At 38.1% G+C, this 23877-nt stretch overlaps 1 protein-coding gene across 1 annotated transcript in view; it reads left to right on the top strand.

Annotated features, from left to right (window-relative positions):
• LOC139450060 (A-kinase anchor protein 17A-like) overlaps nt 1-23877 on the top strand; it is an 83918-nt gene that overhangs the window by 6423 nt on the left and 53618 nt on the right. The window contains exon 2 of the mRNA XM_071231699.1: nt 2429-2577. Coding sequence (XP_071087800.1) covers nt 2429-2577 — 149 coding nt within the window. The remainder of the gene's footprint in view (nt 1-2428; nt 2578-23877) is intronic.

The raw sequence follows: 23877 nt of genomic DNA, 5'->3' as shown, positions 1-23877 counted from the left end.
ATAATTTTTCACAGACTGTTGTTATTGAAATATCGAGTAACTACTGATCGACCTACCTGTGGTTTGAGACCCCTGAAGATCCGGGGTAGAATAGGTCTTCAGCAACCCATGCTTGCCGTAAAGGGGACTATGCTTGTTGTAAAAGGCGACTAACTGGATCAGGTGGTCAGGCTAGCTGACATGGTTGATGCATGTCATTGATCCCAATTGTGTGGATCGATGCTCATGATATCAGTCACTGGATTGTCTGGTCCAGACTCGATTATTTACAGACCACCGTCATATAGCTGGAATTTTGCTGAGTGCGGTGTTAAACAATAAAACAAAAACCTGTGGTTTGAAGTATTTCAGTCACAAGGAGTCCTATCAACAAGTTTACAGGAGACAAATTAAAAGAACCCAGGAAGTTTACATTTATTCTAAGTCCAATGATGGCAGTCTGGAACGGACTATAGAAGTATGAGCATGTGACTCCGTTATATTGATAATAATGTAGTCTTCATTAAACATCTAATCTACACACAAAAATCATTTTGAGAAAATTCTAGATGTACATCTTCTAAAATGACAAAATGACGCTGTGTTTGTTTTGTTAACATTGCTTCCATGATGCATGTTACATTACACTTGCATAGCCATAACCATGGTACACGATATGGAGTCTGTGCTGGGAAATGTATACAAGTTCTTTACGCTTTAGTGAGATAGAGGGAAAACATTTATTAATTTGCCCAAGCTATTGGGTTTTCAATTCATACCATCAAGTCTACGGTATGATAAATAAAAAAAAACAGGTATAGGGGTGGTCTCAAAAATAAAACTAGGACATAAAAGGATATTAGACAGCTTTCATACAGGGTGATTAGGGGTATAAGTGTGCAAGCTTTATGAGCAGAAGGTTACCCTGACTTGTAGTATAATTTGGGAGGAATTAAAGATACAGTTAATGTAAACTGCACTAACTATTGCACTCCAAGAGATGGGATTTCGATACGCTGGGCGTGGCAATGACCAAACACTTTTCAGGGGAAAATATTCCATTCTGTCTATGAGGTCACACTATCTCCGAACCATTCATAACTATCACAGTCAGGGCGTCCAGATAATTTACCTTGATGAATCATTCCACTGACTACATGTGTCTATCGGCAGATGGACAAAAAGCACCCATGGTATCATCAAGTAAAGGTAATAGTGTCATTGATATTGTTTTGTACGCTACAACCCATGATATGGGGCTTATTGATGGATGTGTGCTAGTTTTTGAGGCGAAAAAGAAAACTGGTGATTTTCATGAGGAAATTATAGGAGGAGATGTGTTCATAGACTGGTTGGAACATCAGCTGTTGCCCATTTTAAACAAGATCAGTGTCAGTGTCATGGATAATGCCAGTTAATATGACGTCCGGGGATCAGGTACTGTGCTGGCGGCACATTGTCTATCGTACAGGGTCACATTGTCTACCGTACGCCAGTCAGACATTGTGAGCTCAACCCTGTTGTGCCCATCTTGGCTAAGTGTAAAGGGTTTGTGGCAAGACAGAACACAACATTCAAAAGTACAGATTCATATACATCATCAGCGGAGATAAATGTTACCTCAAGAAGTCATCTGTAGAACAACAAATACTTCTGGATTCCAAAACCGCAACCTTCCAATACTCATCCCGTTTCATAGCTCTTGACTGTTCCACCATGTTTCCAAGCAAATATAATGCAGTACATATCCTAAATTGCTACTCCATCAACGCACATGTCAATTAAGCACAATAACAGTAATATTTTGAGACCACCCCCAACTCGGTGACATTTGCACCTGGGAGAATGCACGGACGGTGTGAGGTCATCACCTCAGGATATGTGTTAGGTAATTACCTCAGGTTATAAGTTGATCATCATTTTACCTGTAAAAGAACATTTTAATGGTAATCACAGTGTCAGTTAAGACAGGCTAGATAAGGGCAACTTATTTACATATATGCTCTTTTTATAGTCCCATGACTCGTATTTATTAAATGAAGCAAGAAAAGCAGTTTTCTAGCATTTCTGACAGTACTTTAGTTTGATTTAGTTACGCATGACCAGAAGGAGGCATTTTCTTTGTTTTACAAGTAACATGGCCACAGCCAATTATGCAAATTAGTTTTAACAAGATCCCACCCTCATAACACAGGAATTTGTGATGTAGTGTTCTAAATAAAGCTTAGAGGTATTGAGTTTGTTTAAAGATTGTTGTTGTGTTGACAAGTAAGAGTTAGTTGGACACAACTTTGAAGTTTATCTTTGCACTTGGTGAAAGTAGACATAGATATTAGGTTGCATTTTTCAATAATAGGTTGTACTGGTGCATGTTTGTATAGATAAATCAAGCTATGTAAAGTGTCTGAAGACGCTTTTTTAAGATTACATATGTATTTTTGTTTTATAGGTTGATTTTGATAAGACAAAGCATCTATCTGACAAAGCAATTCGGAAACGTCGTCTTGAACGTGAAAAATTAGAAGAACTGGAGAAGATTCGATTGATGAAAAGTAAACAGGAAAAAGAAGAAACCGAAAGAAAGGAAGAAGAAGAGAGGTAAATTTGATCAGATCATCCTTAGCTTATAATATTGTTTGTTAACCTATATCTACAGTTTCTGATTTAGTTAAGTAGTATAGGTAATGGTGATTCTGGCTCACTTCAACCGGCGCCAGATTTATATACCTATACTGCTACTACAGATGGAATCTTTTATGCCAAGATGATGATGCAATTCAACGATCGTCATGAGTCGTATTAAAAGAATCATCAATATTAATTAATAATGGATAAAATTTACTGTGGCCCACGAGGATATTGGAAAGGTATAGGATCAATAAAAAATTAGCCACTGCGGCTAAGGTATCTAAAGATGTAGCCAAGGATGTGGCAAATATACTTACAGGCACCGTGTTTTATACTGAGAAAGAAGTTTGATATTTTTACAACGAATGAAGTTCATAAGGCTGACCTCTTGTTTCTTCCCCATGATGAGCTAAGACGCAAAACGTATAAATACGCTTTAACTGTAGTGGATGTGGCTAGTCGGTACAAAGAGGCTGAGCCATTAACCTCGAAGCTCACCGTAGTCAAGCCATTGTTGAAAGATTTAACCGGACACTAGCGGAACGTTTGTTTGGATATCAGTATGGGATTGAAATGAAATCGGATCGATTAAGATCAACCGAATGGGTGACACGATTATCAGTTGTTGTATCAGCGTTAAATAATGAAGTAACAAGATTAATTGGGAAGAAACCATCCGATGTGATTAAAATTAAATCTGTGACTTCCGAATCTTCAGCACTGCGGAGAGGCAAAGAACAAATACTTCAAGATAGAGTAAGCGTAAGATATTTATACCAGCCCGGTGAACTCGAAGGAGGCCTACGTCGCACAACCGATCTTTGTCGGTTGGTTACGAAAGCAGGAGAGCCTATTCTTTATTATCTTAAAGATCGACCGGGCAGGGCATTTGTACGAGAAGAGTTGCTCATAGTTCCCAACGATACAGTATTACTGCCATAACCATAAGCATAGGTAGTTACACCATCCTTATGAATCCATCTCTTTGTATCTAAGGGGGACAATGATGTCTTGTTCATTCTTAATCCATATATCCTGTGATTGACACTTCTTAAAAAGTTCATCTTGTGTTTGAATGTTCTACCGTTGAATAATGCTTCTTTATACTCTTTGTGTTTGATATGCTTTTTTACCGCATACTTCTTAACACCCTTAACTCTCCTTATCTCTCCATTATCAGACTTCTTTATAGACTACATCTTAGGTCTTAGTCCGACATACTCCGCAATAGGGGTCCCAGCACATTCAACCTTCATCTTACCGAACACCTTTTTATTTACCGCGCTGTGCAGTGGATTATCTTTTGGGTAATTGCTTGTGTCGTACATATATATTTTTTCTGCCATATCTTTATACACATCCTCGGTTTGTATTTCCATCAACAAAGAATCTGTGTCGGTATATAACACCTCGCACATATCACCATACTGCTTCTTAAGTTCGTTGTAATAAAAGTTATAGATTAAGTGTTTTGACAAGTCAAGAATACTCATACCAACGTACACTGGTCTGTTGAATTTTATATTACTTTTCTGCATATGTAGTGAGGCTAAGTTATTATCAAATATCTTGCTTCTGTTAAAAGCCGGACTGTCTATAAGTTTCCTGCGTCTTTCTTCCTCGCTAGATCTGACTAATTTAACATCAGCACGCTTCCTTAGATTCTCCATAGTTTTACCGAAGACTGAGTTATTCATGAGCTTATATAGGTTCTTTTCGAAATCGCTGGTAGCCATCTTTCTTAAATCTGTGTTCATTCTGATATAGGGTTCCATCCAAGGGCTTTGATCAAACATTAGAACTATGTGTATTTTCTTTAGTTTCATACCTAACGATAAATATAACTGGAGATTTCTGTAGTGAGCTATATATTTTGTCTTATCCATCAAATAATAGCTAACCTTGTGTTACCCATCAAGGAGTGTTGATATTCCGGCATCCTATCTTTATTAAACATTAATCTTTTGGGAGCTAGCGGATAACTGTTATGGTCTTTATGCAACAAATTTGGATATTCCAAGTCAACTTCTAGTACCGTGTTCGACCCATTAAGCGCCCCTCCCCCAATAAGTTATATCTGAAACTATTTTTTTATCAGGAATAATATGCAGCTTTTACTAAACATATCTAAAATAATAATAACCCTAAGCGAAGCAGCTGATCGCTATTGCCGGGTATTTTTTTTTACATGGAACCAGTCTGACCAGACACCGTCAAGGCTCCCGTGCACGTGATCGCGTGATCGCGAGAATTACGTGTTGACATAGAATCGTCCAACAAAAACAAATATGACTTTTAACGAGTCAAAGTATGGCATTTATTATATATGTATTCATTCTCTGTCAACTTAAGTTTGTTTCAAGGCGTCTATAGCAGTAATCTGACCATGGTTGCTGTTAATAATGGTGAGTTGGGCGATCTTCCGATCGCTTCAAACACGATTTCGCCGAAATTAATTAAAACAATATTAAAAGGAATTTTGAATAAAATTAATGAAATAAGTTACAAACAAAAGTCCAGATATACAAAGAACACTTTTTATAGCCAGACAGTGTAATTACATGAATAATTTGCGAACTTCAGTATGGATTTGTTGACATGGTATTTCCCGTGTTACGTGCTCACAGTAATGTCTTTCCATGGGGGAAAAAACATCAAAACTCATTAATTTGTGTATAATGCACACCCCCTTCTACACAGCTGTGTTTTTTGGAAAAAAAGTGCGCACTATACTCAAGAGAATACGGTAAGGCTTACTGATGAATTTACGCCAATTTGACCTGAATTGTCCCCAATAAGCGCCAACCCTTTCTGTCTTTTTTTAAGCGCCCTGGGCGCTTAATGGGTCGAATACGGTATGTACCCTTTATCCGCATTGATATCATTCACATTGATTCACTCAAAACCACCCGTGGGTAAAGGCTGACTCATAGCCCATCTGTACAAATTGTTGGCGTCCAGACATGATATGTTCATATCGGGTTTACTCGGATCATATCCTTCTGGAAATTTATTATAAGCCTTAGAATACCTTTTCATCGATATACCACCTCTTAATCCTTTTTATCAATAAACAAGTGCATACTGTAATCGGTGAGTAATTTTAGTTTTCTGAGATCGGGGAAAACATTGTATGGTTAGAAAACTTGAGTTTACTATAAATGATAGTAAATTTTGGGAGCCATGCTTTACCGCGCTGTAACCGAACCGGTCAATAATGAGGGAACACTGTACGTAACAACTTGTAATGTGTGTGAAAAGTCGTACGAAAATACGCTATTTGAAGGGGGCGCGGCCTAAATGGAAATTTCCGATTGGGATTTTAAATCTTCCGGACCCCTGATATAAACTATCTATTTTATCCACACCCCAACCCGAACCTCTATTAGTCCAGCCTTCTAAAGTTTCCTGTATCCGTTGAATTGATGTATCTTATGATCAGTTTATAGTATCGTATTCGGTTATAACTTCTTGATTGCTCTGGAAATAAAGTTCGGTATATTCAGAGTTATTTTTACTCAATGACATTTTAACTGTTAGCTGGTATTTTATGCTATGTAAGTCATCTAACTCCTTGTTAATTTTGCTTGATATGATGTGCTTAACATCATTAACATCCATGTTGGAATTAATATCCATCTTCCAACCTCTTAGATAATTACCAACGCCGGCTGTTGGTACAAATAGTTACTCATCAACTGATTGATTTTTATCATCTGGTTGATTTTTATCATCTGGTTGATTTTTATCCAGTAATTCAATCAATTCAGCTTTTCTCATTTGAGAATAACCTCTCAGCCCACTTTTTTTTGCTTGAGCTTTGAGTTCTCCAACACTCTGGGGTTTGTTGTATTCCAAACCGAGTAAATCAATCAATTCAGCTTTTCTCATTCGAGAATAACCACATAGACCACGTTGTTTTGCCAAAGCCTTCAACTCTCTGACTAAAAACATTGAGGTTTGATGGTATATCTAAATATCTAAATATATCTAAATACGTATTCTCCCCAACCTTTTCCTCTCGTTGATGTAATCTGGTTCCTGACCCTATCAGCACCGTGTTTCTTACATAAACAATAACGACCTTTGACCCCTATCCCACATATAGAACGCGTATACTTTATATTTCCCTGCCTGATGTAATAAGAATGGATACCGTAGTAAATACCCACACAATGTCGGTTGCATTGAATCGGCTTCCCCATGAGTGTAAATCTGCACAGATTCATGGTTATACATCTATCATATCATTTGTCTAAATGCAAATCACATCTCCACTGGTGAGTCAGCCAGTCAGCTCGACATAGCTGAACAGCCAGTCAGCGCTATTTATAGCTAAGTAGTCAGGGTTATTATTAATGGCTGATGCGCAATAGATCATGGCTTATGCGTAGTAATTGTATGACTGAAAATTGCTACTACTGATAACCCAAACACTATAAATGCTATCTCGCTGTCTTTCTGAGCCTCTGACGGTGTATAAAACTGACTTATTGTTGGCCTTGGTATTGGGTCAAGTTTCTTTTCATAAACAAGGAAGTATTCGTGCATGGCAGATTCAACATCCTTAAACGTTTGAATTGAATGTCTTTGTTTACAAAGTTCATCATGAATAAAATCTAATCTCAACGTCCTATTTCTGGTCCCTTGTGACTGGGCTGCTTCGAGTTGTTCTAATGCTTTATTATGTCTTTTCTGCTCCTCTCTCATACTAGAAAATAAAAAATTACTCCCCGAAAAAGCTACAGCATTAACAATAGCTCCACCCACCATCATCGCAATTGATGCCATATTCAAATGTTTTATATGAATATAAAATATTCAAATGTTTAATTACTTCATTATGTCTTCTGGGATAAGTCCTTGTTTGATGAGCATATCTATTGTTGCCATTGCCAATCCAATATTAAGAATCATCATACCGATATCATAACCATTAAAATCTAGCTTGGGTGGTGTGGCTTTAGTAATCATTTTAGCCATACAGGCATAGCCATACGGGCATAGCCAATGGCCAAGCCGCTGACCACCGCTGAATGATACGTTGCGTTTACCAACATTTTACCGTCTGTAACTGGAGTAGTCATGCTTTTATAACATTACATGAGGCCTTAACTCTAATTGAACTTGTGATGCAATCGCTTGATGTGATTGTGTAATCGGGTGTGATGTTTTCTCTTCTCCGGTCTTATAAAACCATACCCGCTGCTATAGCAACAACTCCTAGTACATAGGGAGCCCAAGTTTTAATCGGACGACTATGTTGTTCTGTATTGTGTATTAGTTTTGCCCTCCTCGCTAGCGCACCCTTCTTACCAGCTGCGACTTTTCGAGGATTCTTAGTCACTGGCTTGTGATGCAATCGCTTGTTGTGGTTGTGCAATCTAGGTGTTTCATCGTTCACTTGTTGTGCAATCAGGACTTGTTGTTGTTGCGTCTCCACAATCGGTGTCACTTCAGTCTCCCTTATTAGTAAGTGGGCACATATGTTTAAATTGACAATACAATAAGCTGTGTCTTCTGTGATTGCTCAAACATGACGTATTCAATTTTTTATGTTTAAACTAAAGAAATTTTATTGACAAATATCTGATTATGGATCCATTTGTGGTATTCAAGGTTTGTCATTCAATTTTATACAAAGTTTGATAGTCTTTGGTGATCTTGTTCACATACCGTTAACAAAAAGCTTCTCTCACTTGTTTGGATTTATGTTGTCAGTTGCTGTCTGAAACTGAAACATGTGCATTCATAGTCTATGTAAGGCTTTTAGTCAGTGTGTAGCCTTCGATGTTCATTTGCACCCAAAGCTCAATAAAAGGTTAGCTGACCAGGAGTTCACATTTTATTGACCTTTTAACTGAATTTAAGTATGGGCCCATGCGTAATGTTTTGGTCCTATTTGTTATCAGTCATTGAAAAAATGTTGCTGAACTTTCTGACCAACACTCAGTGTCAGTGTCAGAGAAACTTGCTAAAAGTTCAAGAGAAAATGAGCGCTATTTTCAACTTGGGACTGGACAGTATCTCAACAATATCCCTGAGTGAGAGCACCTTTGTTAAGAATCGTTACTACATAGAGGGGTTAGAGGAGCTGGGCTAGGGTTTTGGATCACTAGGATACAATCCGTTTCACCGAGGACAAGTCACATATTAGTCATTGAGTCACCATATCGTATGGGATAGATCTTTTACCACGGGTGTGGATATCACCTTTAGCTTGAATCAAGGGTGGTTGGCAACCAATGGAGTTCTGAGAGAAATCATGCACTCTCCTGTTAGAGATTTCACAGAGTACAGACTGTTGGCTGCCATCAGATCTGCAGGAGATTCCTCACTGACCACTGGAATGGATTTCACCTGTTGGTTCCCTTGAAGATAAAACTAATATAAACTTTTCACCTGGTCACTCGCTTTTGAATTTAATGGAAGAGATTTGTTTCCTGATGCCGGCACTTAGACCCCAGGTAGAGGAGGTCCTGGTTCCCGAAATGTTGGGATATATGTCCTGTCACCACAACTGGGCCTAAACAGTTTGGTTACCTTGGTCAGGCTAAAAAAATAGGAGTGATGAGAGACTACCTTGACGTGCTTACAGTACTTATGATTCTGCCTTGCTGACCCGCCAATTTTAGACAAGTAAGTCTATGATTTGGTTAGATCCCTAAACATGTCTATGCCTGTTCAATTAACGAGGCTAAGAGACCTGGGCCTACTTGCCCAGAGCAATCTTAGGTTACAATCGGTCTTAGGTGCCTACAATCAACTTTACAATCACCATACAATTGCCCTAGTCCACTTGCATAAACCAATCTTAGCGTAATGGTAAGACGACCAGGTTTTCAGAGCACAGTCTTAGCTAAGATTGAAATCTTCAACAGTGGAATTATGAATCTCTTAAATTCGACTTCTGTCTACATTTGTCTGTTAATACCAATAGTGGAATTGGTTACGACACACAACACGTACCTCTCTCCATGGCACCTTGCACAGTTTTATAATCAGGTCCTTATTACAAGGATGATTGCATATATGGAATTGTGTGTCTGATATTGCTGCAACTAGAGAAATACCTAACGATGTTTTATGAAAATATTGAAATATAACATAACACGTAAATATATGATCCTACAAATGTTTCATAAGGTCATTGTTAATACGCATCTATTTGACATTTTTGGGGGTAAAATCCTGAATATATCCTACATGTACAGGTACGCGTTTTGCTGTCATAAGAGAAGATGCAATGACTACCTTTTCAAAACACAGCATCACAGTGATTGTGAAGAATGCATGGAAGGGAAATAAGAATAATGAATAATATTTTGAGAAAGCAGTTGTTTTAACTGGGTCTCAGTTATTCAACAATAATACATTGATAATATAAACATGGCATCAATTGCGATGATGGTCGGTGGAGCTATTGTTAATGCTCTAACTTTTTCGAGGAGTAATTTTTTATTTTCTAGTATGAGAGGTTCGGAGCAGAAAAGACAGAATAAAGCTTTAGAACGACTCGAAAAAGCTCAGTCACAATGGGGGCGGCAGAGAATGAAGAGATTAGATTTTATTCATGAAGAACTGCGTAAGGAAGGACATTCAATTCAAACATTTAAGGATGTCGAATCTGCCATGCACGAATACTTCCTCGTTTATGGGAAAAACTTGACCCAATGCCGAGACCAACAATGAGTCAGTTTTATACACCGTCAGAGGAACAAAAGAACCGCTAGGTCATATTCGTGATAATTGGGTTAACTGCTGTATTGATTTTTAGCTACACAATAGCTACGCATAAAACAGAGTGACAGCTAATCAATAAATCACCATGACTGCTAAACTATAAATAGCATTGGAGATGTGATTTGCTTTGCATTTAGTCAAATGATATGATAGATGTATAACCATGAATTTACCGTATATCGCTGTGTATAAGGCGAGTTTTTCGTACCTAAAATGAGGGGGCTAAGGAGGGGGGTCGTCTTATACACGGAGTCAAAGATCTCACATTTTTTTCCACTGGCGATGTCAACCGGCGTCCGATAGCCAGCCCAGCATTTGACAATAAAACTTCGCATTTCGTCCTAAATAACTGTTCCAATAACTATTTCCATTCATAAACATGATTTCTATCTCTTTCCTTGAATAAAGTTTAATAATTTCTGCAAATAAAGTTGAAATGACCCTCGCCTCGATGCAGATTGTCAAACCACCTGACACGGTAAAACAATCAACATCCGTGAGTAGAGAGCCGGAAGTACCAGTAAGCATTTGCATATTGCACATGTGACCTAACATGTGATAACCGGTGAAGCTGTAATCAATTCCCGCTGTTTTTACAGTTGTATTAACAAGTGTTGGAGACGGTGTGTACAAGTGATTGTGGAATAAACACGCTAAATGTGAAGCAAACATAAGCCTAGTTAGTTACAACATAGTTAATTGGCGATTAAATTACTCACCATTGTCTCTTATATGTTATTACTTCATAAATGAATTTTATTTTACGGGCACCAATTTGATGTCGTACCGTGTAAACACAAAATGGCGACGTGTGCTGGAGTTACACACGCGACCTATCATTGTAGAAAAAAAACAACGCAAGATAAACATATTTTTATTGCATATATAAGGTTTCTGTGCGCACTTGTGATGTGTGCGAAATACGCACCAGTCGGAAAGCGCACGTTAAATCTCCAAAGTAACTAACTAACTAACTTGTGATGTCCGTGTGCGAAATACGCTACAGTCGGCAAGCGCACGTTAAATCTTCTACCGGTATATCAGTCAGACTTATGATGTGTTTCATTCCAGGTCGCCTTATACACGGAGTATAGGATTTTGGGTTGATTTTTAAGGCGTGTACAGGAGGGTCGTCTTATACGTGGAGTCGCCTAATACACAGCGATATACGGTATGCAGATTTACACTCATGGGGAAAAAAATTCAATGTAACCTACGCTGTGTTGATATCTACTGTGGTATACACTCTTATTACATCAGACGGGGAAATATAAACTATACGTGATCTGTATGTGGGATAGGGGTAGTTATTGTTTATGTAAGATACACAGTGCTGATAGGGTCAGGAACCAGATTATTTACTCTAGGAAGAGAGATTACATCAACGAGAGGAAAAGGTTGGGGAGAATACGTATTTAGATATATGAAAAACAACCAATTAGACAAATGAATCATTTTGCATATACCATTAAACCACAATGGTTTTTGTCAGAGAGTTGAAGGCTATGGCAAAGCAACGTGGTCTACGTGGTCTACGTGGTCTACATGGATATTCTCGAATGAGAAAAGCTGAATTGATCGATTTACTTGGTTTGGAATACAACAAACCCCAGACTGTTAGACAACTCAAAGCTCAAGCAAAAAACAGTGGGCTGAGAGTTTATTCGCGAATGAGAAGAGCTGAATTGATCGCTTTACTAGATAATAATGATGTTGATGATAAACAACAAGAAGAATTAATATTTATACCCACATCCGCCGTCGTTGGTATATATCTAAGAGGTTGGAAGATGGATATTAATTCCAACATGGATGTTAATGATGTTAAGCCCATCATATCGAGTAAAATTAACGAGGAGTTAGATGATTTACATAGTATAAAATACCAGCTGATGGTTAAAATGTCATTGAGTAAAAGTAACGCAGACGATAGCACCGAATATACAGAACCATATTTCCGAACCAATCAAGAAGTTATAACCGAATCCGATACTATAAACGCATCAATAGATACATCAATTCAGAGGATACAGGAAACTTTAGAACGCTGGACTAATAATAGGTTCTGGTTGGGGTTTGGATAAAATCGATAATTTATATTTAGATATAGCAAATTATATGCCTTTCAAAGATGGATCTTATATAGATTTACCCCCGTATTATAAGAAGAAAAAAGCCATAATTAATGTAAAAAATAAATCCGATGATTGTTTAAGAATGATGATAAGATCTGCATTGTTCCCCGTAGATTCTAAAATTGCAAATAGACCCTCTAGCTATCCTCAAAACGATGGACTCAACTTCGATGGTATAGACGAACCTACACCAATATCACAAATTGATAAGGTGGAAAAGCAAAATAATTTAGCTATAAATGTTTTCGGACATTAAAAAGGAATTGTTGTACACAGGATAAATTCCGCTCCGGAACATATTCCCAGAATCAATTCAATTTTGATCGAAAAAGATGGAAAATATCATTATACATGGATAAAGAGTTTAAACAGGCTGTTATACGATCAAACAAAACATAAGGAAAAGAAATATTTCTGCGAAAGATGCCTACATGGGTACAGCAGACAAGATCTATTAGAAGCGCATAAAGAAGACTGCAGAGGTGTTGGACAGACCGCTTTCAGGATCGATATGCCTAAAGAAGGAAAAAATATATTAAAATTTGAACATTATTGTAATCAAATGCCAGTACCTTACGTGATTTACGCTGACTTCGAAGCGCTTATCAAGCCCATAGAAAATACTGAACGCAATAATACGTACAAAACTCAAGAACATATTCCTTGTCGGTTGGGATATATAGTTGTAAGGTATGATGGGAAAACAAACACTCCCGTGATTTACAGAGGTCCCGATGCAGCGGGAAAGTTCCTAGAATATCTACAAAACGAAGAGAGAATAATAAGGGAAAATTTATCGCGTAAGAAACCCATGTGTATGACGAGGGATGATTGGAGGGCCTATAAGAAGTCAACGAGTTGTCATATTTGTAATAAACCCCTGAATGGGGATTCCGTAAGAGATCAATGCCACGTCACGGGTAATTATCGGGGGGCCGCGCATAACGAGTGTAACTTGAAACTAAAAATTAATTCTCAAACAATTCCCATCCCAGTTGTGTTTCATAACCTTAGGGGATACGATTCACATCTCATTATGCAAGCTATCTCAAAGACCGATGGCGGTTTAACGTGCATTCCTAACAACATGGAAAAATACATATCATTCTTGTTGACTAAAACTATACATTATGGGGACAAGGATGGGAAGGCCAGAATAAAGCAAAGTAATGGGCTTAGATTCATAGACTGCGTACAGTTTCTGTTATTTTCCCTGAACAATTTAGCTAATACAAACAATCCTGATGACTTTGTGATAACAAATCAATATACCGATAAGATAACACGTCATTTGTTGCTGAGAAAAGGTGTATATCCTTACGAATATATGGATGATTGGTCTAGATTTGACGAAACTAAATTACCACCCCTTGAATCATTCTATAGTAACTTAACAGAATCTAAAATAACAGATGCTGATTATGAACACGCTCTGACGGTGTGGGATAAATTAGGTTGTAAGAATTTAGGCGACTATCACAATCTGTACTTTAAAACCGATGTACTTTTACTCACCGATATATTCGAGATATTTAGAAAGACATGTTTAAAACAATACGGCTTGGCCCTGGCATGGTACTATTCCAGTCCGGGACTATCGTGGGATGCATTGTTGAAGAAGACCGGTGTAGAACTAAAACTACTCACAGATTACGATATGCACTTGTTTATTGAGAAAGGATTAAGAGGTGGTATATCAATGGTAGCGAAAAGGTATTCTAAGGCTAATAATAAATTAGTGGAAGGATATGATCTGAGTAAACCCGACACGCACATATTATATCTCGACGCCAACAATTTGTACGAATGGGCTATGAGTCAACCTTTACCCACGGGTGGTTTTGAATGGGTCGATGATATCGATGTGAATAATATCAATGAGAATATAGGGTACATACTAGAAGTTGACTTGGAATATCCAAATTCGTTACATAAAGACAATAACAGTTATCCGCTAGCTCCCGAAAGATTAATGGTTAATATAGATTGGATGTCGGAATATCAACACTCCTTGATGGGTAAAAGTAGGTTAGCTAACATAGAAAAACTCGTACCAAATTTGATGGATAAGACAAAATATATAGTTCACTACAGAAATCTCCAGTTATATCTATCGTTAGGTATGAAACGTAACTCTTTCATCCCTGGCTGCCCCAGAGTTATGTCCCTTGAAACCCTGCAGTCCCTGACACTGACAAGGCCTGCACACTGGCCTCCCTGGCAGTATCATTGGAAAATCACACTATCATTTTTGATGCACTTTTTCTACCAGAAACTTGCTTTTAATATACATTTTTCATATACCATTGTAAAGAGGATTAAGTATACTGTAATATTCTTTGTTGTTATTGTCTCTAACCTTTGTTATTTTCTAATTACAGGTGTTTACAAGTGAAATAAAACTTGAAAACACTGAAAAAATGAAAACAGACAATGAATTTTGGCTCAAATTGTATTAAAAATCACAAAAATAAATCACAGACACAAGGTAAACATAACACAGTGGTCTTGTCATCTTGGACGGCACAGGTAATCCCAGGTGTTACAGGTAAAATCTCTTCATGCACATCTGTAAACAAATAAACAAGTTTACAACTCTTGGTACTGCCTTTGTTTTCTATACTGATGTCACATATTACTTATGATACACTTACAGCCTCTTAGGTAAACTCATTAACACAGGTAAACTTGTTAACGCAGGTAAACTCGTTAACACAGGTAAAAACACAAATATTTGATTTATTTTGTTCTTTTTCAGGATGTGAAACAAAATTTTATCTTTAAGCTTTTAAATGGTAATTTATCACATTACCTTAACATTGAACCACAGCTACTATAAGAATGACATCACAGAGAAGATATCACAGATTGATCTGAAAGGAGGGAAAGATTGTAAAAGGACGGAAAGATCGTAAATTCAAGTTCTGCAAATATACAAGTTGTGATAACATATTTACAATGCACTGCTATTTACAATTGCATAATAAATTAAATCAGTTCTTTATTACATCAATTAATAAATAAATAATTATTACAGTTACTAAAATTTAAATTAAGATGTAAAAAACAAGAAAACAAACATGAATATGGAAATAAATTTTATTCAAATTGAGCGAAATATAAGAACATACGACAAACCGGCAAACTACAATTCGGATTGCGATCAGAAAATTAAATTTAAAAAAAAAGAAAGAGATACGTCATGCCACTCACCTTTGTTGTTGTTGTGATCGCTCGTTCACCTGTAGGCTGCATTCTCATTCGTCGCACTGATAATCTGTTCAAACACAGAATCATTGTAAAACAGTTGGAAAAAATCAATAGCACGATACTTCACTCACCGTGTCAATATATATTCTTGAGTCCGGTCGCCTCCTGAAAAACACCTCGTCGAAACCGTCAAAATCTTCACCAAAATATTCGCGAAATTCCCTCTCCCCTTTGCGTAAATTATTCAAATCAAACACATTATTATTCCCGATAGAGTCGTTAGTCATGTGATCGCTATCCGAATCATAGTTGGCCGCCATTACGCTAGATTTACGATTCAAGCAAGAAAAATACCTGTCGTGAAAACAGGTGACATATCCGCGATTTTCGCGCCAAAAACACGGGGAAATTCCATCGAATGACGTGTCATTACGTGTAGATCTCGTTTCCATATTTAGAACGAGATTACACACGAGAAAGGAAGTAGAAAGAACGATTTTGTAAACACGGTCGTTTATCGGGCAGCCGTGTGTGAGGCTTGGACAGTAGCCGCCCGATTTTTCGGGCAGCCGTGAACTGGGACATGGTTTATGCTGCCCGATAAATCGGGCAGTCGGGGCGAAAGGGTTAACAAAATACACAGAGTTCTAAAGTTTGATCAAAGCCCTTGGATGGAGCCCGATATAAGGTTGAACACAGATTTAAGAAAGATAGCTACCAGCGATTTCGAAAAGAATCTATATAAGCTCATGAATAACTCAGTATTTGGTAAAACTATGGAGAATCTAAGGAAGCGTGTTGATGTTAAATTAAAGACTCAGGAAACTTATAGCCAGTCCGGCTTTTAACAGAAGCAAGATATTCGATAACGACTTAGCCGTGTTGCATATGCAGAAGAGTAATATAAGATTCAACAGACTGGTGTACGTCGGTATGAGTATTCTCGACTTGTCAAAACACTTAATGTATGACTTTTATTACAACGAACTTAAGAAGAAATACGGCGATAGATGCGAGGTGTTATATACCGACACAGATTCTTTGTTGATAGAAATACAAACCGAGGATGTGTATAAAGATATGGCAGAAAAAATAGATATGTATGACAGGAGCGATTACCCAAAAGATAATCCACTGCACAGCGTAGTAAATAAAAAGGTGTTAAGTAAGAGGAAGGATGAATGTGCCGGGATTCCTATAGAGGAGTATGTCGGATTTAAGACCTAAGATGTAATCTATAAAGAAGTCCGATAATGGAGAGGTAAGAAAAGCCAAGGGTGTTAAAAAGTATGTGGTAAAAAAGCATATCAGACACGAACAGTATAAAGAAGCATTATTCAACGGTAGAACATTCAAACACAAGATGAACTCTTTAAGAAGTTACAATCATAGGATATATGGATTAAGAATGAACAAGACATCATTATCCCCCTTAGATACAGAGAGATGGATTGATAATGATGGCATAACTACCTATGCTTATGGTTATGGTGGTAATACTGTACCGTCCTCTGGATCAAAGTTATCATGATTTCAAGCCACAAGGGAATTCTTTGCCCACCAGAGGATCTGTTTGTCAAGGTCCTGGGGTGTAGTTGGTACAGAAGGTGGCAGGTGGTAGTTGGTGGATGTCACTAATCGGCAATCTGACTTCAGTAGAATACATTCAGTCTTGGATAAATGCAGTTTGGTCGAAACAGTTGTCTTTTTCAGTACATTTTCCAACAGCATAAATGGACTGTCTCTCTTGGTGGAAGTGCTGGAACAATGTCATGACAGGCATCCCACTCATGTCCATCACATGTTCATGGATGTATCCATTTCGGCCTGTGGAGTTCATATGGGTAACCTCATGATTTAGGGAAGGTGGAGTCCAAGCAAGTGCTTATTGCATATAAATTTTCTTGAGATGAGAGCAGTTGTTTATGTGATCAACAAGTGGAGAGTGGAGAGCACATTTATCCCAATCATAAATCTTGTGGTGGCCAACATCAAACAAAGATAAAGTGAAGCATATTGCATTGATTGATGCACAAAACTACACATTTATTTGAATGTGTTTGAATCAATGCATTACAGGTTGGAAGTCCAGCACATATCGGGAAAGCTCAACATACTGTCGGATAGCTTATCCCATCAGGGGAGGGTGGTAGCCACAGAATGTATATGGTTACTACACTCGGAAGTGTATTAGAATGAATAACATGGATATGGGACAGTCACCACCTGGATTTGTTCGCTCCTCTCAGAACAACAAGCTTCCAGTATATGTCAGTCTGGAAATGTATGGGATTTCCACTGAGTGGGGATGTACGCTTATGCATTCCCTTATTGGAGTCTTCTTTGCAGAGTGATTCAGTGATCATCCTTATAATGTCAGTATGGCCAGCTCAGAACTGGTTTCCTGGGCTATTCCCATTCCTGATGGAGGAACCTCTCAGGTTACTGGAAAGCTGAAATTTGTTACTACAACCCAGGTCTGACTTTATGTTCTTTGTGTGTCACTCTTGGAGGTTATTGTGAAGATTTAAATTGTGAAGATAATTATTTCTAATTACTCCAAGTCAGTTTCAGAGGTAGTTTCTTTGATTTGGATCCAAACCACCTCTGCCCTGTTTGACATCAGATGGAGTTGTCAGTGGTGCAGAAAATGAGGAGTTTTTGGAGGGACTGTAACAGTACCTATGGTGGCAGACTTCCTTTTAACTTAATAAGTACCATATGGGCACTAATTATTGATTTTGTACCAGTAAAGATAAAAAGCACATGCAACTTACCAATGGAAGCTAGATATGTGTAGTAAATGGGCAGTAGATATTGATGATTTCTATTTCAAGAAGTGGAAGTTCACACAGTTGTTACAATACATTGATGTTTTCTTCTAGATGGTGAGGAATGGGGCCAAATAGGGGTAATTTGGCTATATTGCTTTTAACGACTTCTTCTCAGGAACTAAGATATAGATATTAACCATGTTTGGTTGGAAGCATTCTCCGGTGGTTATGATTCAAAATTGTACAAATGGTGGGGCGGGGCCAAATAGGGGTAATTTGGCTATATTGTTTAAAGTTACTTCTTCTCTGGAACTAAGAAATAGATGTCAACCATATTTGGTTGGAAGCATTCTCCGGTGGTGAGGATTCAAAATTGTACAAATGGTTGGGCTGACCCCCCAAGGGGATGAGGGGCGGGGCCAAATAGGGGTAATTTAGCTATATTGTTTTAAGTTACTTCTTCTCTGGAACTAAGATATAGATATTAACCATATTTGGTTGGAAGCATTCTCCAATTATGGGGATTCAAATTGGAGAAATGGAGGGGCTGAACCCTACCCCCACCCCCGGGGACTAAGGGGCGGGGCTAAAAAGAGTTTATTACTTGGACGCAGTTAAGATCCCTACCGTATAACCATATGTACAATTGAGAGTATAAGGAGAGGAATGCACATATCCTACCAGGACTGGCCCTTCTTTTCATCTGTCCGGCACTCCCAAAGGAGTTAGAACCTTGACCATAACACGCAAACCGATATCATCCCCACCCTATGATAAACAGATACATTGTATACATTTGTTTGTTATGGAGAGAATAATACCTTTAATATGATTTATCCTGGATCATAACGTGGAAACGGTTCAGATCTTTATGCTACATTTTCATCTAGAGAAATACACGTTCATGCTCTCAGATTTGCCATCCACCCATTTTAAATGCTGACAGAGTCAAAATTACGAAATATTTGCCGTGTTATATACATGTACAATGCAAATTTATATTTTGTCATGATTGCGTAAATATCCAGGTGAGGCCCTATGGGCCTCTTGTTTGTATTTTGGATCTGAAATTGCCAGTAAATATTTTATGTTTTCATTAATTACAGAATGCTATATAGCTAACTCTTTCAACACCAAGCAACCCGAAGCTTTTACTGCTGTGACACCGAGTTTCCATAGGCTCTTATGTGATAGATGAAGCCAGCATTTATCGAGGAAAATAGATGCTTGTAATACATCTTTGCTGCTACATGTTATACACCATTATCCTACTGATAAGACATTTATCACATCATTTGAATAATGCATTTGCGACTTTATTATGTTTGTTGTAAGCTAAACACATTCATGACGTCCAGATTAAGGACCAAGTAAGTGAAAATCTGACGATTTCATAAAACCCACTTAGATCTACCTATTTCTTGTTGTTGAGGTAATCAGAAAATTATTTTAAAAAGAATTATATGTGGTACCTGTCATCACCAATTCCCCGGTAACAGCGGCTGTCCGCTTAGTAACATGAAGAAATACCTCCGTTTTCGAAGTTTTGTATGAATAACACATTCGTTGAAGACAGCCATGTGAACCATTGATAGAAAGCTTATCTTCGTCTTCATCGCCTGTAGTCTTTACTTATCTGTAACATGTGATTTTATTGGATAAAAATTGATTTCTAATCACGCTTTCTTGCCGAAATCTAATTCAAGGTTCATGATTGGTCAAATTTGAGCACGTGACCTGAGCACATGACCTAAGGCAGGCAGTCAAATTACTGCAATGGTACCATCTTTGTGTATGATAAATTTCAAAGTTTGACAAAAGTTTTTTGATAATTGTGTTACTTCTTAACGTGTTATCTATATTTAAAATATGGAACTTCGTGGATGTATCATGCTAGGTTACGAGCTGTGACCAAAAAATTTCATGTATTATTTTGGCATTAAACATCGTGTCCGAGCTGGGAAATCGAGGCGACGAAAGCTGAGATGTAATTTGACTTACAATACACGCGATTGCACTAAAACATGGAAATGATAACTTAGGTGTAAGTTTAACAACTTCTTAGATATATTTTTATTGATTTTATTCATTACTTTGTATAATATATTTAAAGATTTTCTTGAAACGTCTTAATTTTGCTCTTTGACATGTTTGACGTGGACCCGTTGTCAAAGTGTGTGTCCACGAATTTTATTTACAATAACATTGCGGGTTAAAATGAATAATTTAATCTAGTGATAAAAAATGATAAATTGAAATGGAATACGTATTTCAGACATTGTGAAATATGCTAGATTTAATACATGAATGATATGAGCTAGGATGCCATGCTCTCCTCTGAGGTTAACTGTTACATGTCAAGCACCTGAGGAAACTTCAGCCAACAGGCAGTGACAAATCACTCATATGTGACTGGTGAGGGACTACCAGTCAACAACATGAGAGTATAGAAGCATTGGAATATGATGCATATGATGCAACAGATGGCAGCTACAAAGCAGAATCAGCGCCTGTCCGCAATTTAGGCCAGATTATACCTTCACTCAGGTCACTGAGGAAAATTACATCCCTTGTGAAAGAGTCGTCACCCCATATGCTGACAGCCATTTAACATTCAGCTGTGGCCATCCTTCATGGGGAAAGTCATCTAATGGTCTAATGAGAGCATTATGAAAGCCAAATTCGAAGACAATTTTCTGTTGCCTCCCATAATAATGTCAACGTGCATGAGGTACAACTCTCTGTTTTTTCAGCCTCCTACCATCACGATTATTATTTACTTGTCAAATCATGTATGCTAGGGATGTATGTACCTGTGTCCAAGTTGAAAGACAAGGAAGTCGTCAACAGGCTGATGACGGAAATTGGTTCTTACTTCAGTTCGATTGAGGCAGGATTACTCTGACATGGCAGGAGATATACCGATTGAAATGAAACTAGGTCAAGTTGGCTTCATTCACACACAGTTCTTTGGAGTGCATTCTGAAGATGCAGGAAGATCTGTTGTCTGCCCAAGAGTGGATGTCAGGCCAGCTTCTACCTACTCAGTATCATCAGTCTGTACTTAGAAATCTGAGCCCATTAGGAAGTCTTGTTTCATCACATCGCTTGTATTCTTCAATCAGAAACTTCACAGAGTAGTCAATGAGGTTAATCAAGACACCGCTAAAAGATCCAAGGGTTCAACTAGCATTCTGGTGGCAAAGGCTTATAGAACATAAGGATCCACCGAACAGGAGACATAATATTTTGGGTCGAGGCTCTTTTCGTGCCCCTGCATGGAAGGTGGGAGAGCGTCGTTTCCCTACACTACTGACAATAGAGATAGTTCTACATTTCAACCACTACAGAGTAATTACAAAGTAACTCATGTTCACCCAAACCCTGTCAACCTGGCTTTATTTATGGATCTTGTTGACTGACTACCGGACTTCAACACAACGTCAACTCTAGGACCAGAGGGAGGACATCTCAAGCAAGGTCATTACGACTGACAGTAGGATACTTGAAGTTGTGGGGACTTGGTACAAGTTGCTCTTAAATCAGCAAACTGCACCTGTACTTATGGCCTATGGGCTGTTGATTTTATCTGGAAGGACACTGGGTGTGACCTCAACTCAAAGTTGAAAGTATCTGTGATTAACCACCCCAATTGTCAGCTTTGCTTATCTACATCTTGTCAGACTACGTGGCCATACAGACAACTTCCTCTATGCCAGTCAGGACAACTCCAAGAGAGCACCATTTTCCTGATGTTAGATATACACCCAGTACTAGACACCATCTACATTGGCCATATTTCAGCCACATTTTGATACCAGTATGGGAGCCATCTATGAAACCTGTCCTCAGTGTTGTCTATCAGAATGTGTTGATTGTAAAATGTCTACACGAACTGACGATTCAATGGCACGGAAACTGTCAAGTTGTTTCGAATGAATAAATATTGGTTTAATGTGGACTACACAGATACAGAACTACGAAGCACAAGTCAATCAGCTGACTCATGTGGAGCACCTTGAAGATAAATCAGATTAGGCCAGAATGAACAGAATTGGAAAGTTGGAAGGAAGGCAGTTTATCATCCAAAACTGATTCCCACAGGAGATATCGACATTGCTTTGCAGACCATTGTGTCATCATTGGTTACCATGATGTCTCAATCAAATGACATCTCTAATGGCTCTGTTACTGAAGCTGTTAGCAGTACTTTTTACACTTAAGATATGGCTTATTACTGTCAACAAACTAAAAATGTTGGAAGAATGATGTTGGATGATAAATAAAATCTCACCCTCGTGTCTTTTGATATCAAAAGCTTCGGAGCTTTTCCTCTTTTATCAACTTGTGTTGATATATACTGAACAACAAAAGTTCCTGTGACACTGAATAAGATTTAATGCAAAGTTATGTTTTTTACCAAATCTGAAACAATTTCAGTTTGCAACAGATAAAAGACTCCAGTAAGTGTTCAAATGGTTTAATTTGCCATACTGACTTCAGAAAATGTGTGATTTCATAAAAAACATGAACATGCCAAAATGTCAATTTACAAATCAATAGCGTGTGTGTCCACCTCTGGTTGCAATGCAAGCAACACATCTTCGTCTCATGAAATGGACCAGGCGTCGCCCAAAGTCCTGTGGGATATCTGTTCATACCTGCTGGAGCATGTTTCGAAGTTCCTGGAGTGTCTGTGGAATACGTGGTTGACGTGGAAGGCGCCGATCCATCTCATCCCACATGTGCTCGATTGGTGAGAGATAAGGGGAGCGAGCCGACCAGGGGATGACATTCACGTTGTTTTGTTGAAGAGAATCCTGAACAAGTCGAGCAATATGAGGCCGGGTGTTGTCATGTTGAAAGGTAATGCCAAAACGGTAGAACAACAGGGCCGATGATCTCATTTCGTTATTTTGAATAATTGCGTAATTTTGTTGTTTTTCTGAGTGGTTGTTGTAAGCATGATGCTAAACAATGCATATGGAATCCCGTTAATGCACATGTTTTTATACCCATTCTTGGGTAGTGAAATGCATGGGGCTTGCATAAAAGTCAACTTTTGCATTGAATGCATGCTTTTCTGTAGCAGTTGCGGTTTTGTGACTTGATTCCATACATGAACTACACTATTGAAAACCAAACTTTACTTGTTTGAAAAATACACTAAAATATTGGTGTCACAGGAACTTTTGCTGTTGGGTATATTTGATATCAAAAGTCACTAGGGTGAGATTCTCTATGTGTATGTAGAAGTGTAGAAGAGAAGGTGTGTGTCTACTGGCACATTGACTAGAAAGATATTGTTCACATCCAGTGAATAAATACTGTCTCTGATATACCGTATTTTCTTGAGTATAGTGCGCACTTTTTTTCTCCAAAAAACACAGCTGTGTAGAAAGGGGTGC

Source organism: Haliotis cracherodii, unplaced genomic scaffold, assembly GCF_022045235.1.
Source record: "Haliotis cracherodii isolate W230 unplaced genomic scaffold, xgHalCrac1.p SCAF_8, whole genome shotgun sequence".
In the NCBI taxonomy this organism is placed as follows: domain Eukaryota; kingdom Metazoa; phylum Mollusca; class Gastropoda; order Lepetellida; family Haliotidae; genus Haliotis; species Haliotis cracherodii.
The sequence above is the reverse complement of the archived record's forward strand: the minus strand, read 5'-3'. Positions and strand labels throughout refer to the sequence as shown.